This window comes from Drosophila santomea, chromosome 3R (assembly GCF_016746245.2).
Source record: "Drosophila santomea strain STO CAGO 1482 chromosome 3R, Prin_Dsan_1.1, whole genome shotgun sequence".
Classification (NCBI taxonomy): Eukaryota; Metazoa; Arthropoda; class Insecta; order Diptera; family Drosophilidae; genus Drosophila; species Drosophila santomea.
The window spans coordinates 17,664,129-17,680,945 of NC_053019.2; the positions used below are offsets into that span (position 1 = coordinate 17,664,129).

Below are 16,817 nucleotides of genomic sequence, written 5' to 3' on the forward strand. Positions count from 1 at the left end.
CCCGCCTTCGATCCGCGTAGCATATAATTTTATTTTACTTTACTTCACTTTCTGCACTGTTGTCTTTTGGGATATTGTATTCAGATAAGACATGTTTAATGTATTTTTCCATGTCGTACAGTAATCGTTTATATTTCGTGCGCCTGGGCTTTGGGCCCGAGCTCAACGAGGCTCTGTATCAGGAGCTGTAGCTCCGGTGTCTGCTCGCTTTTCTTTGCCGCTTTTGATACCTTGTTACGTTGCGACCGCAGAGTGGATGTGTGTGTGCACTGAAAAAAACGCACTCAAAAACTCGCTTGAGAAAATATACATACATATATACAGCATGCTCACTCGGCAAGCACTGAATATTGAAGTAATTATCTCTATATATATTTTTAACTATTTTGCTTGCTTTGGAAACTCGTGCAATTTTCTCTCAGTGCACGGTGCTGTATGCTGGTGGAATAATGTAACTCCTGGGGAATCTCTGTGTGTCAGTTTAGCATAACAAGATATTTCTTTTCTCTGTTGGGGTTTTCACGTTGCCATCGCTTTTTTGGCTAAAACATGAAATTGATTATATTTACATTAATGTGGCATCAAGTGTTGCCATTGTAAAATGTTTCTGCCGCACATCCCATACACCTATACACCTCCTCCACCGCTCACCTCACTGATTTTATTCGTCTGTTGGCAGAAAAGCTTTTAGATTTACCAAGGTGCAAATATTGACACCCGGCAGGCAGGTGTATAGGTGGATTGCATGCTCGCAAATTAAGTCGCCCACACAGGGCCATCTTCTAAAATATCCCAACTCGTAGCTAGTAACTGCTAGTAACTGGTAACTGGTGTCTGGTAATCGAGCTGTGATATAATACGCCGGATAAGCTATCCAGCACTCAATCCATCTCACGCTCCGGATAATGGAGCCTCCTCCTCGAAGGACTCCAAGGCTGTGTGTCTGGAGCGCATTAGGAGATGATTGAGTGGATTTGTTGTCCATGGCGTTCAAATATGCAATTGAGCAGATAAACATTATTGGCTGACCAGGTGCGGACAGTACCCAAAGCAGTAAGTAATACATAACTCTCGTAATAATGATGCTGGTCAGGTAGTGTTGCCATTCGGATTGCCGATGCAATAAATACTGGGATGCTGGTGCATAATTCGACTGATTTAATATGGGACAACAAACGATGTAATATCGCTTCTCCTTCTCAAAGCAAAGGTAGTGGGCTAATTAAAACATTAAATTCACTAGAAAGTAATGCAAATTGTTTAAGTGCCTAATGGGAGTAAGTATTTGCAGTTGTGATAGCTCGACATATTTACTTAGTTTGTGCATTTGGAAGATGAAATATGGAAATCTTAGGTGGGAGAATTTCAGTTTTGGTCTCGTCATCTGGTAATCGGATTCAAACAATCAAATTGTGCATAATAGTTAAGGATATTGAATTATTATGGTATGGCCATGCCAAACCATGAGTAATTTCTAATTCTGTATTAAACATATTAGATAAAATCGTAAACTGTGTGTGAAGTACTGCTTTTATAAGCACTTTCCACGTATTTTCCCCCCAAACAACAAATTCGCAGAGCACAAGCATTTTCACACTTTTTACCTCGATTGTCGCGAGAGCGGAAAAACTTTTAAAGAAAATTAGCGTCATAGTTGAATAACAAAGCATGAATAAGAAATCTTGTGTCACTACTTCGGCCAGCCAGGGATGTTGGATGAAGTAATCCGAATCCGAATGGGGAATGGGAGTTTCTTGGGGATGAGTGGAGTGGAAAGTGGAGTTGCAGTGTCGCCCCAGCGTAAACAAAACTCGTTAAATAAAAGAGCAATTGTACTAACAGCGTCGGCAAAAACAACCACAACAATGAAATGAATGAAAGAAAGAAACTAAAACGCTTAAGCGGAATATGCAAATACTTGAATGACTTTTTAAAGGTGAAATGGTGCTTAAAAAGCCATGAATGCTTCGGTCCTTTGGTCTAGCCAAAGTTTCCCAACCCCCCCTGCCATCCGTGCAGCCGGAAAACTTTATAGTAGTTTTCCACTCCATTTTTTTTGTACTCCTACCTGAGCGCTTGTCCGCCTCATTGATGGGCACATTCTCGAGGACAATAGGCTCCGAGCGACCCTTCTGATTGACGCTGTAGACGACCAGGTGCAGGGCCGGATGGGCATCGGGATAGTAGTCCATGGGCATTAGATCTGTGCGGGGACGAGAGGGAAGATTAATTAGTACCATGATTAACGGCAGGTGATTAACTCAGTTTTCGCTCTAAAAGATGGGCATAAACCATAGATAATTTAACAGGAAACTCATTGGTTTCCTTTCGAAGAATAATCAATTAGAATACCAATGAAAGGCGTCTAATTATTCAACAGTTTTACCATTTATGTACATCCTTTACTTATATTGTTTTTAAAAGTTTTCTTTAAGATCGCTGCCCTAATAAGACTAAAGAAGTTTTAAGGCAGCCTAGATGTACACCTTAGGCGAACAAATTTGTCCAAATATAATACATTCCCGCCTTAATTTTGGATGTTTTTATGTTTTATTTTAGTGCAGGGATGGGTCAGGTCATCGGTGATCATTAATTTAAAACTTGAAGTGCTCTGTGCAAACTTCATTAGGCAAACAGGCATTTAATTAGCACGTCGCGGTGCGAAACTTCGGTCGCATAAAATGAAAAGTTCCCGGCTGCAAACTGCGTGTGTTTTTTCCCCTGACCCTGCCTCACCTCACGGTGTTTTCTGATTTTCCGATTTTCAGCTTTTTTATTTATTTTTTTTCTCTTTTTTTCTGGTTTTTTCTTAATGCGCGCATCAAAAGTTTTGTTTGCTCTCCTTGCACCGATAGCAGCTCATTAAAATGGCAACTACTGCACAAGGGCGTTTGGGCAGAGTTGGGGGCGTGGCAGGACTAATACGCATACATTGGCAGGCCGCAGGAACAAAAACAGCATCCCAAATCTCGCCCATTAACCCCCACCAATCCACGGAAGAGTCGTTAACACGCCTGTCTAACTAATCGTGACTTTACGCTTCGTTTGACTTTGCAAATATCGCCAAAAACCCCAAAACCCCTTGAACCCCGAGTCATCGATATGGTATGGAATAGCTGGCTGCAAAAGATGCCACTGCAGCACTGAGCAGTGAGCTGGGAACTGGTAACTGGTAACTGGTAACTGGGATCAGATTTGGGGCCATCTCGCCCGTTGCCAAGTTGCCAACTTTAATAATCCGAAATGTGGCTCATTAACTCGCCTCATACCCGCAGAATCAAATGTAATATTATAATTTTCGGTTCCCTGTTAACCCCCATGATAAATCTTGCTTTTTCAACAGCTCGATTCGAGTTTGGATTTTCTCCTGCCTCCCGAGGCAGCCAGCCACGCCCCCTCCTTGTGCCCCCGCCTGGCAGCATTCTATTTCATCCAATTCCCCACCTCAAAACGCCATTGGCATAAAAGTTTTGCTGACTAGCTAAAATTCATTATACATACAGGCAACAGCATGTGCCAGCAATGGCTCAGGCACAAGGATTTGGTGGGGGAGGACTTGGTGAGCTGAGGTCCTGGCACCCTCAACTAATTAATCTGCGTAGTGCTAGCTCGCTGCCTACACGGCAAAAAAAAGCATCTCACAATTATAGGATAAGCATATAAGTCTTTTTAAAAAAATTATAAAAATTTGTACGAGTTAAAAAGTTATATTTTCTCAGTGAAACTTTTTTGAATGTATTGGCTATTTAATAACATAGTTTCAGTTTGCACTAGCAAAACTCGATTTCACTATCAAGAGCAACTTTCATTGGAAATATATTCCTTGAAAAATGTTGTAGTATTTTTTATGTACCTCTCGACAAGGCAAAAATGCAATACAAGTGCAATAGTCGGGATAAATAGGCATAAATATATCTGTCATCTTAGAAAAGGTTTAGTTTGGTATCATTAAAAGTATTAAAATATTAATTGAATTAAAAATTCCTCCAAAAAGAGTGTCCATGCAAATTTGAAACCCCTTAACCACCAAATTTCTTTCACTGCTGCATTTCCTCGCCGAGCCGCAGGATTTTCTTCTTGTCTTGAAGCCAACGCGCAATTTCGCCAGCTCAACTTTTTGCTCAGTTTGTTACTTTGATTTGTTTTTGTTTTAGTGTTTGTTGCTGTTGCTGTGGCTGTTGCTGCGTTTCTGCTCCTTCCAGCTCCTTGTTCCCAGGTCCTTGTTGCTGCTGGCCGCATAAAAGCCAAGTCCTTAGTTTGCGGCTTTCGCACAGCACTGTAAATATTGTACGACCAACACCCTGGCCTCGTGATTTCTAAGCCAACCTCATTTAAATATAATAATACATAAGCGTCGTGTAATAAAACATTGCTCTGGGGCAGTGAGAATCTGAGAATCTGCGGAAATATTGAATTTCCCAGGAACCATTAAAGGCCAAGCAATTGAGTTGCCCGGATTGAGTTTAACGGACTATTTGAAACAAGTTATGTTCGCGAAGATTTTGTTTGCGATGTAAGCCACACAATAGAGGAATTAAATAAAGGTATACTATAAAATACTATATAAATATAAATACTAATAAATAATTTTGCAATGAGGAGCAAAGTCATGGAATGTTAATTATTTTGACCAAAAAGTGCAGTCTAGGTTCTAGGATACCACAAATATTTGGTTATATCCAAACTAATATGTTAAGTACTTAACCTGAAATATATGCTATTGGCATTGATAGCATACTTAACATGTAACATATATGTATGTTATCTTTACTAGTAAATAAAAGTACTTTGAATTCTCAGACCCCCTAAATCAGTTGGTTAGTTTAGAAGTTAGGGGGACTCACCTGACAGATCGATCCGAAAGACGGGCACATCCGTGTAGGTGCTGCTCATGTTGAGCCGGAGCTTCTTGGTCTTCGAATCGTAGGCCTCCAGGAAGAACTGCTGCTGCAGTCCGCCATCGTATCCTGGCATGCACTCGAGCTCCATGGTGGAGTAGATGATGTTGTCGTAGTTGTCGAAATTTATGGTACCGCCGCCAGCAAAGCCGTCATGTGCAGACCCCGTTGCCGAGCCACCCAGCAAACTCTGGGTGACCACTCCGTTGCTGAAACTATACTCCATGCGTGAGTAGTCGAAATGAGGAAGCTGCCAATCAGCAGCGGAGTCGGTGGCTTGGCTGGTTTTCTGCTCCCTAATGTGAGGTCCTTCTGTTGTCCGTTGCAGCGGAGTGGCGGCTGTGGTGTCGGACGTGGAGAGCGCCACACTGGCAACGAAGTCATCATCGCTAACATTGTACATATCATCGACCTCGCCCTCGTCTTCATCGCCGGCCTCCTCCTCCTCGACGTTGTCCTCCAGCGATTCCAGATCCAGCTGCTCCTCCAGGGACAGCATGTGCACATGTTTCGCCCGCCTGTCCCCGTCCTCCTCCACAGTATCGTAGTCCTCCAGTTCGCCCGGACCGTCGGCCAAGTAATCGGCATCGGTGGCCAGCTGGGCAACATCTTCATCCAGGTCTGCGTCGTCATCATGTGCCCCTCCATCCTCGTCCACTTTCTCGTCCACATCCTCGTCATTAGTCTCTGTTTCAGCATCCATCTCTGCTCCATCTTCGTCATCATCGTCGTCATCGTCGTCGTCGTCGTTGTCCTCATTACCATCACCATCATTGTCGTTGTCGTTGTCGTTGCCAGTGGAGTCCTGCTTGGAGGACGACGCCTTGTCCTTGACTTCCGCTGCAACTGCACCTTGCGCCGATGTCGCTGCTCTTTCCCTGACATTGTTGCCGCTAATTGCTGCTGCTACCGGCTGGTTGCTTATTTGCGGAGCATTGGGTGGCAGCAACTGTTGCTGCTGCTGCTCCTTCTGCTGCTGCTTCTGTTTGTCCAGGATGGTTAGGGACTTGCGAGACCGCTTATTGTTGCTGCCACTGGCAGCAGCAGCAGCAGCCGCAGCAGCATCAACAGTATTAACAGCAGCAACATCCTGCTCGATTTCCACCGCCGCCGTGGCAGTGGCAGCCAATGAGGCAGCCGAAGAGGAGGGCGGGGAGGATAATGATGCCGATGTGGAAGCCGCCGCCACAGTTGCCAAGATGTCATTTGCTGCCAGTCGCTTCCTTCGCCTCAAACTCGAACTCAAACTCGAACTGGATGTTGCATAATGATGGATTATATTGCTGTTGTGCTCGTCTGTTGTTCCCTTCAGTTGCTTTTCCTTTTGCTTTTGCTGTTGCGATTGCCTTTGCTTTTGTTTGTGCATGTTTTTCTGTCGCTTATTAAAATACTTTGCTGGCTGTTTGCCATTGTTACTCTTGCTGTTGATGTTGCTGCTGCTGCTCCTGCTGCTGCTGCTGCTCCTGCTGCTCCTGCTGCTGCCATTGCCTAGATGTGGCGTTGATAAATTTGATTCTGCCTGCTTCCGCTGGCTGCTGGTTATTGATGTTGCTGCATGCAGCTGATGTTGCTGCTGTTGCTGTTGCTGCAGTTGCTGCTGGTCTCGGCTGGCACGCCGCATTCGCTGCTTCGACGACTTGGACGACTTGGAGGACTTGGAGGGCGATCCATCAGGTGTGCTATCGCTACCGGACATGGCAGCAGTGGCCTGGAGCTGCTGCTGTTGCTGCTGCTGCTGCTGCTGCTGCTGCTGCGATTGCTGCTTTCTCTGGCGCTGCCGCTCGATGGCCGCCAGTGTCTGCGACGGTGTGAATGATGTCCGCTTCTTGAGGCGCTGCAGCTGCTGCTGACTGAGCTGCTTATTATTATTGGATTTGGCCTGGCTCCTCATATTTTTATTGGCCACATTGTTTCGGGCAGTGGCAGGAGCACTACCATTGTTGCCGCTGCCACTGCTGTTATGGCGCTCACGTACGTACTCCATGTGCGGGTAATTCGACTCGTGTCTGCCGTATTGTGTGGGCAGCAACTGATTGGCATGCATTGTCGTCTGATTCGATGAGTTCAGCGAGGCGGAGGTCACCACATACGGCCGGAGTGTACAGTTTCGCAGTGCCCCCGGCTTGGCTACAAAGATCGAGTAAGCGAAACCAATCAATGCCAAACAACGTTCGCAACATTCGTACGTATCATGTTGCACGGAATACATGCGATTTCAAAATACAGTGTTACTAACTACGGTGAATGAATGGTTTTCCTAGCTTAATGCCAATTTAAATTTGAAATCTTTGGACAACTATCTAACAAGTATATGCCTTTGTTTTTGTGTGCTATTTCTCATTGTTCTGTATTGATTTCATACTTTAGTATTTAATGATTGATTTAAATGATTGGTAATAATTGAATTAATTGAACTCACCTGCTGGCACCACCTGGAACACACACGGATCCGACTGCTTTCCGATGGCATTACGGCCGTAACAGGCCAATGTTCCGTAGTCCCGTTCGCCTTTGGGCGTGTAGATCAGCTCGCTGACGGTTTCCACTGTAAGCAAATTGGTAACAGAATACAGGTGCAAATTGCAATTCGTTTTGGGCGCTTAATAAATTGGCCTTTTTTGGCAAAGTTTAATGAAATAAGTTCTGCTTGCCCAAGCAGCTCAGTCAAGCCAACTGGGCCGGCAGAAGATAATCCAATTTGCGAGCATGCGGTGCGTGTATGTGCATGATATTGATAAAAGTACGAGTATCTGCAGCACATAGCTACAGCCCCTATTGTTCAGATACATATATACAGGTGTGTCTGCCACCTCTGGCCGCACTTAGGCCTCTGCGAAATGCTAATTTCTAAAGCCCGCTCAAGCGCAAGCACATGCACATGCACCTGCCTCTCCATTGCACTTTCACCTAAGGCTGCTCTTAACATTTATCCAATGGCAGAAACTAGAGTCTGTAGACTGTAAATTAATATTGATATTAAGGCGATTAATAAGTAGGCTTTCCTCAAAATTAACTTTTGCTTCTCTTAAGAAACAAAGTGCAAGTTTTTACTCTTCCTAATTTAAGACATTTGAAAACTTCAAGGGGTAACTTTTAGTTATAACTAAAGTTATACCAGAAGAATGTTAGATGTACTTTTAATCAGGTACGACTTATAGAAATATTATTAAAAATAATCAGTGTTAAGCGTTTTAGTTGTAGCAGCCTATTTTATAAGTAGATTAAAATGAATTTTCCCTCAGTGCATGGACTCACCGTAGCTCTCGAAGTGCGTCTCGTTGGACTCGACGACAGTGCGCCTCACATCGCTGGTGGTGGTCATGGTGGGGTCCTGGATGGTGGCGTAGTGACCCGAGGGCACCTCGAAGTGCTCGCCGCTGGTGGAGAAGGTCCATTCGAAGTCGATTTCGGGCGGATCCGAGTTGACGCGGCACGGGATGGGCACCGCCTCCTCCAAGGAAGCTCCAATCACGGTGATGGAGCTGCTGCTGCAGACTGGCGCATCTGTTGGCGACACGATTGCGAGGAGATCGAATTTAGAATGGAACTGAATGGAACTGAATGGAACTGAATGGAACTGAATGGAACTGAATGGAGATTCAGATTGGGTTCGGGGCAAATGCAAAATAATGAGCAGCTGCAATTGTCCGATGCTGCTCTGTCTACATCAAGTATTTATATTGCAAACATTTTGTTGACAGGCCAGAGGAATGAATTGACAGTTCAGATTTTCAATTTAAGTAAACCAGCTGGCGTTCGTTTTTTTCTCAGGTATGGGTGGGTGATAAATTGAATCTGCCTAGCCTGGAATTTATTCTTAGTCAAGGGTATTATGTTACTGCCCTGCTCATAATAAAATAATTAAATTAATAGACTTAAATAGAAATACAACGAAGTGGTAATAGGATATCAGTTTCAACAAGCCACAACTAGTTCCCTTGCTTATAATTGAATATATATAGTATCATTTATTTGCTTGAGCGATTGTTTCTGAGATTTTAAGCTGCAAGCCACAGGTAGCAATTTCAGAAGCCTCGAACACAATGCCAACTTGCCACAGCTCAAAGGAGGAGTACTGCCCCGACTTCAACTCATGACTTATTCAAAGTAAACTCATTTTGCGTTTTTGGCTAGAAACGATTGAACTTGAAATTTTATGTCATACACATACATACAAGGCATGGCAAATATGCTCCCCAACTCCGCCTCAAAATTCCAAATTCAGGGAAAAAGTTTTGGTAGCAACTTTTGAAAACTGTGCGCCAAGTGTGCGATGTGGGTGGCACCGGCACCCTGCTCCTTGGTTGCCCCGTGGCAACGTGGAATCCTGTCATAAACAACATGGCAACAATGGCAACAAAGCAACAACCAACTGACAACAACCAAAACAACGCGGCAGACAACACACGCAGCCCTCTAAGCACCTGAAGGCATTTATTACCCAGGCCGCAACACTTTCTGCTTTTTTTTTTTATTACAAATTATTTGAAAAGTTTAAGTGTGTGTGTGTCGCAGTGGCAGAAAATCGTGTAATGAGTATGTATACAAATATTTGTACAAGACGCATAAACTATGTCCTAATCTGGAATCACTGGCCTGGGAATTTCGTTATGAACCTTGGAAATTTTTAAACAAGCTACAAACTGCTGTTTACTAAGAAATTTTGTGAATATTTCATTCTGAATAAGTAATATAGGATATGTATGTTTCACTGTTTTAAAGCAACTCCTAAAACATATAAGTATCTTTCATTTCTGCTCTTTAAAGTGCCTCCTATTTTGCATCATTCCACATTTCGGCTACCCGTGAATGTCGTTGGCTCTAGAATGGCCATGGCCGTACCTATTCCCCGGAGCACATGGTGCAATTCACTGGGAAGTGGGAAAACTCCGGCCACAAACCAATTAGATGACCAAAAGGAGGAAAAGCGACAGCATTGTTTGCAGAGCAACGACAGTGCCAGGCGAAAATTATGAACTCAAGCGCATGCCACCTTACTCGCGATGCAAATTTAAGTGCCATGATTCTGGGGCACAAGTACGCAATTCGGATTATTATAAATATCTAGGGGGGGATAAGGCTGCAGCTGATTGCTCAGTTTTATTATGCCATAGAGCAGTGCGTCCATAATATTTTTACGACAGCATCAATTTCGCAATCGTATAACGTCGATTGTAACCTCGGCTGATTAATTTCTGCAAAGATATGAGCGAACTGCTGGCAGCCGTAAATCAATTAATCTCAATCGCGGTCCCCACAATAAAGAAGCCCCATACCCCAGGCATGTGGCGCTATCCCACACCATTCCATGCTATCCCAGGCTATCTCATCCGTATGCAATCAACCATCGCGGTATATAAATGTTTACGTGGCGTATGCGCGATGCCCGTGTAAATAGCCCACGTAGTATTTGCCCAGCAGTCGGTGGCGGTGTATCCTTATGCATTGTACTCGTATTTACTTTCAATTATCGTAATTATCAAAAAGGGTAACGGGTAACGGGCATTGGGTATTCAGTATACAGAAAAGGCAGCGCAAACGTTTGCTGATGTCTTCGTTTTCGCTTTTCATTGCGAGCTTCATTTTTTCGCCTGTGTTTTTGATTCATTTTCAATTTCCATGCTGATGTTGCGAAAATGTTGTTTTCGACAAACTCAAACAGTTGTAGCACTTATTTGAGTTTGCAGGTCGGCATCCTGGCCAATTCAGATAGGCATATCTCTAATCGCAGATAATTGCGTGTTTTTTCGGCATTCAATTCACTATGCAAACGAAAAAATATTCGAAATATTCACTTTCCAGGGACAAAATAATGCACAAAATAATATTCACATTTAGATAACAAGTCGATGGTTAACTAAGGTTTTTTTTAGTTTTTTAGATAATCAGAAATGGTAACTAGACAAAAAAGTGTTGAAGCCTAAAGTCCCAAGCAATTATTTTTAAAATCTGTTCAGCGAAGCGCTCAAATCGCAGAAAATTACATTTTTTAGTTTTATTAACTAGCCATGCAAGTTTGGGCTTAAATGGCATCAAAATATTCATTTAACGGGGCAATTAATTAAATAATATTTGTTAACCTGCCCTCTGTGCTTATTTCACTTTGGTTTTCTGTTGCATTAAATATGCAAAATACAAATTGAATTCAATATCCCCGGCGCACCTGCTGAACGTGTGTGTGCAGTGCACCCACCTGTCCGCCTGACCTTTCCCATAATTATAAATGGTTTAATAATGACTCTGGGCTTCGATAATAAAAGCAGATCATTCATTTTTATTACCCTCATGGTGAAACCGCCCCCCCCAACTGAACAACTGACACGTTCCAGTTCGGGGGCAAAAACTTTTGGCCTCGATGGAAATGAGGAGCGGAGGGATACTTTATGGTAGCATATGCATATTTATGCACAGCCAACCCAAACATATTCATAAACACATTCACATTCAGAAACGCAAACACAAACACATACCCCTTGAATGGTTAGGTATTTAAGCATCATTAATTATTTAGAAATACAGTCGGAAGTAAATGCTCTGCAGCGGTAATTGAGACATTTTCAATATGTGCACACACAAAGGCGCCGAGCGGCGTTTATCGGCCATTTATTTTTGTGTTTTGCTGCGCTGTGATTGCTGTCCTTGTTGTCCACAAATTATAATTATAATTACACACACTTTTTGGCTCGAAGTGTGAAAGTTGGCTTTCCTGCGCTAACAGGCCAATGGAGCAATGTGTCAATGGGACAATGGAGTGGAACATGCTAGATGTCCACGTCAAATCGGAGCTATGACAATTAGAAATCAATTGAACTATCAATTGATTGGTTTCAATTTACACTTGCGGCCCGCTTTTGTTGTGATCAACACAAGAAGCAGCAGTTTTCCTTAGAAGGTAATTGGAGTCCATTAAAATAGCTGGTGATTCAACAAAAGTATCAATTAAGTGGGATGGAGCCATGGGAACTATGACAGGTGTAGAGTATTCTACTCCGGACACTTGATTAGCTTTTATTAGGGCAAGAGTTTCAGCTTTAACCAGTCACTGTGAACTTCAATTTAATACATTTGTAATAGTTCTTGTCTTTGAGAAAAATTATAATTAGCACAAAATACGTGAAAAATACATCTTTTAGTAAAATGTGGACATAGGAACTCACACACACTTTGTAATACATTTTTAAACATAAGAAAAGCTTATTTGAGGTAAATAAGAAATAAGAACATATATGTACACATCCAGTTCAAGGGAACTATTTTTCGATATGATTTTGTGAATTTGCATTGAAATTGGAATATTTACTTTTTGTCGACCAAAAAATTAGAATGTTGCATCGTTTGTTTGATGAAACACGAACTCGAAACGCAGCTGCGCTCAAACACCCGCATATTTAATATATATAAAATATATTATCTATGTATATAGTGTGTGCCGATGTAAACGAATGACAGAAGAGCGCCAAAATGTACATACATATATCCGTTGCATAGTGCACATTACGCCTTTTTGCACAAAATATTTTCGGTCATTTTGGCATACTTTAGTTTTGGACATTGTTGCCATCCTGTTTAGTTTACGGCTTTCCAGTGAGGACATTGTGCGATTTTGTCAAGTGCACAGCCGCTCTTGTTGTTGTTGTTGTTGTTGTGGTTGCCAATATTCCGTGTGGGCGTGGCCCCGCCTACTAATCGGTGTGGTGCGGAATAAAATAGATTTCCGAATGGGGACAACATCCTGCCCATTTTCTCTCGGTGTGTGACAATTTGCGCATAAATTTATGCATATGTATTTTTAATGCTCCGCTCCACTGACATCAACTGTCAGCATAATTTTTGTGCAAATTTTCGGTGTCCTTTGTTTTTGCTTAATAATACTAAATGGGATTTTTATAAAGTTTTTAAAGCTCCATTGACCTTTTGTTTTAAATAAGGAAATTATGTATATTTTTAATTGTGCTCTATGTGCCCTTTTCCACTGCCCAGAAACACTGAGTTGCATTTTAAGCAAAATAAAGTTTGTATAAGCCATGATGATGGCTATGGTTTGAAGCTTTTCTTCAATACTAGCAGTCATTTCAAATTGGCGTCATCTACATATATGGAAAATGACTTAAAGGTCTATGTTACTTACATCGAATCCTCAAGTTGACCGGAGCGGACTGAGTTTCCCCGCGGTCATTGGCCGCCGAGCAGGCGTAGAACCCGGAGTGAATGCGTCCCACTCGCTGGAGGACCAGGGAGCGGGTGGAGATGATGATGCCCCAGGATACATTCTGGGTGACCGGTTGTCCCTGTTGCAGAATGGTAATTCACCCAGTTAATGTATGCAAGATAAACATATTTTAGTTGGCCAAGACTCACGTCGTGCGACCACATGATGCGATGCTCCTTGGGATTGGACTTGATGTGGCACTCGAAGTAGACGTCGTCGCCCTCCTTGATGTCGTCCGGACGCAGTGTGGAGCCCAGCGACAAGGTGACCTGCGGCGGATCTGCAATAGCATTAAGTAACCCATTTTTTAATTGCCTGCGCTAATGTGCAAATTTCACTGCTCAGTGCGCTTTTTATACATATATGTATATTCAAATTACCGTGCGGCTGGCGGGCTCATATAAAACATAAATCGAAAAATATTATTGCATAATAAAGCGCCGCGTTGTTGTCGTCATCAATCTACAACGCCGCAGCGCAGCCCATAAATGCTAACAACGCAGCAAAGGATCTGGATCCAATGGGTATGACAGAAATTTTTAAATTAAAATTGCTGTGCCGCCGCCGCGAGCAACGCCCCAATATCAATGATGGATCATATAAAATATTTAGTGTTTTCCCATCGTGCCGCCGATTTTACAACATCATGATTGCCCCGCCAAGGAAAGTGGAACCCTCTTGCAGGGAAAGCAACAAAATGTTACTGTTATGGTCGAGGCAATGGCTGTGAAGGGGTTAACCAGACTGGAAACTGTAAAGCAGTCGATTTCAGGTAGCTACCACGGATTTTCTTTGGTGGGGAAACATGATGAATCGCGGTCCCCCCATTTGCCCCACTCCATGTGTCCAATCGAAAGCGCGGGTCCATTAAAAGCTTAAGCCATTTGCGCTAATCCTTTAAACCAGCTTTTCCTTCTGTATTTGTACATATTTTTTTTTAATTTCATATTTCCACGTTTGACCGGGACAAAGGGGCGGAGAAAAAACTTTCTCCAACTTTCAGTTTGCAGCTTACGCGAAGGCCATTCAATATTTATGCTCGAATTTTGCACACATTGCTGGGACTCTATGCGTGGCTTTAAAATTCAATAAATTTATGATTATCCAAAGGAAAACCCTTGGCAAAACAAAGTGACAACACAAAATAACTAACCCAAAGGAAAAGCTTAGTGGAGGGAGGGACGAGCACAAGCTCCTCATCCTTACTGTTGATTCTAAATTGATAATCATATAAAGTACAATTTATGACATTTGGCAAATATGCGCAACGAAGCCAAACAGGCAGCAAATTTCGCTACAGCTTTTTTATGGCCACGCTAAAAGTCAACGGAATAAATATTGACATGTAGGCGAACGGCTTCATTCTGGGCAAAAGCCAATGAAATGACAGTGTGCTGCGTAAATAATGTCATATAATTTAGACTTATTTGCACAGGCGACGTTGATTTGTGTCCTGCCTGCCTGCATTTATGAAAACTCCAACTCCAGTCCCTTTTTAGAATCGCTCTTTTCTATGGTAATTTTAAAAAACCTTTACCTACAAAATTGTTTTTGCAATTTCAGCTGAAAAGAATTATAGATATAAAACCAATCAAAGATATTGTACTTCAATATTTTATATGATGATATAAGGTACTTATTGAAGTGAGCCACCTAATTGAATTTGTTTCTGTCAATTATATGTTGCTTTTTTTGCATTTAAACATTATTCGCCACATATTCGTTTGTACTCTTATTTCATTCATAAAGCATTCCACTTACAGATGACATTCATCATGAGCGAGTCCTCGATGGCCGAGTTCTGGAGCCGTGGGTTGGAGCCCTCGCACTTGAGCATGGTACCATCGTCCTCCGGCTGTGGATAGAATGTCAGTGTGGATATGACTCTGCCGTTGCCCTGGCTCGTCGACAACTAGATGGCATATAGGAGAGATTGAGAGATTGAGAGATGGAGAGAGATGGAGGTTGGAATCGATTAGAGCAGTGCCTGGCAAGGAACTCATAAGTGGCGCTTTCGCCTGGCCAAGATTGAGTTAGAAGCCCCGGAGCGAGAGGTATAGGAAGCTTACCAATCCACGTTTGAAGGGCCGATTATTCTGCGTCCATTTGATTTCCGTGTCCGGAACAGAGCCGGCCACAATACAGGTGAGATTGTACTGCGTGTTCGAGGCGAAGACTTTCAGCTTATTGGTTAAATTGACTGACGTCGGTTTGACTGTGGGAGTTTAAGGTTTAGGGATTAGGCATGACTGGCCATATATTGACTGCCCGTAGTTCACTCACGTAACATCTCGATGCGGATGCTGCGCTCCACGGGTGCCACCAACTTCGTGTTGGACGCCTGGCAGCGGTACGTGTTGTTCAGGGCGGAGCGCGAGATTTGGGCCACCTCCAGCCGGTTCACGGTCACATGGCGGCCCATCGAGACTCCGCTGCCCGACTCCAGGGTCCGTGTTCCGTTCATCCAGGTCACCGTCGGCTCCGGACGACCTGTTGATAGAGCGGCTATTACTACAACTTCTTTTCTTCGTTTGTATGGTGTGTGTAAGGCACAAACATTTTATAGCTCAAGTCTATTTTTATGTGTTTAAAATCAACACCTTTTCAACAATAGTATTTGTATGAATTATTAAACATTGCCTTTATCTTGACCAAGAAGATTTATTTTAAATAAATCATGAAAATTATGCTTTTATTCGCGTCAAACTAACTAACTTAACTTTACAAAAATTTGAATTTTTATAGGACGCAGAACTTGGGCAAAGCATGTAGCTTAAATACTTGCTTTGCTATTTAAAATTAAACAAAAAAAATAAAAATAAAATGAAATATGCAAAATGATGTAGCCTAATTGTTAGTGAGAAATATACAGTGAATAAGTAACAATAAGGATACGCTCTTGTCATAAGCTCGCAGTTCAAATCTGAATTAATATTTAATGCATAAATTAATTTTAAATTTCGTGCCAACTGTTTTGCGCTAGCAGCAAACTTTTCCACTCATGCATTATTAACCCGCCCGTCTAGGGAGAGTTTTCCCGAGGTGGTTTTCTAACGGAAGCGGCGTGACCACAGAGCCGCGTTCGAAAATTTATGACCGAAAAAAGAAGCAAACTTTCAACATTTTAATGATAATGCGCATTTAGCAGTGTGTACCCAAGGCTTTTAAAAAAGGCTTAGCCAGCTTAACTAGCAAAGTTCGGCCATTGGTTGCCCGGGCTGGATAAATGGATGGATGGATGGATGGTTGGATGGATGGAAAACCAGGAAACGCATAAGCGTGAATATTGAATTAGTTGGTTTGTGGGGCCAATGGGGAGACTTGAAAGTTTTGGCGACATGCGGAGCACCCCAACACGAAAAACAATAAAACGCGAGGGATGATCGGATAAAGGGCACATTTCAATACATATTTACTGGCATATTTTTGGTGGCTTTGGCAGGGCAAATTATTGTATCATAAGGTTAGAGAATTTATCCACATATTAAATAATAATCCAAACAGAAAATAATTTCCGAATTTGTGATCCACTAATTTATACTTTAGTTCTGGTTTTAATTTATGAGCTAGTTTAGTTTTGGTTGTAACATGGGCAAATGCAAAAATACGTTGAAAACTAAAAGAGATTAACTGTAGAAGCGGATAGGATACAACAGCTTCTCAATCGCTTGGTCAATTTAGTTAAATGTAGTAATTTAAGCCAATCCGAT

The 16,817-nt window shown here is 42.5% G+C and overlaps 1 protein-coding gene across 1 annotated transcript in view; it reads right to left on the reverse strand.

Moving 5' to 3' along the window:
* LOC120450960 overlaps positions 1-16,817 on the reverse strand; it is a 92,993-nt gene that overhangs the window by 6,156 nt on the left and 70,020 nt on the right. Inside the window, exons 7-15 of the mRNA XM_039634247.1 lie at positions 15,391-15,597; positions 15,177-15,322; positions 14,869-15,019; positions 13,257-13,387; positions 13,027-13,186; positions 8,154-8,402; positions 7,318-7,443; positions 4,845-7,025; positions 2,069-2,203 (exon numbers count right to left, since the gene is read on the reverse strand). Of these exons, the coding sequence (XP_039490181.1) occupies positions 2,069-2,203; positions 4,845-7,025; positions 7,318-7,443; positions 8,154-8,402; positions 13,027-13,186; positions 13,257-13,387; positions 14,869-15,019; positions 15,177-15,322; positions 15,391-15,597 (3,486 nt within the window). The remainder of the gene's footprint in view (positions 1-2,068; positions 2,204-4,844; positions 7,026-7,317; positions 7,444-8,153; positions 8,403-13,026; positions 13,187-13,256; positions 13,388-14,868; positions 15,020-15,176; positions 15,323-15,390; positions 15,598-16,817) is intronic.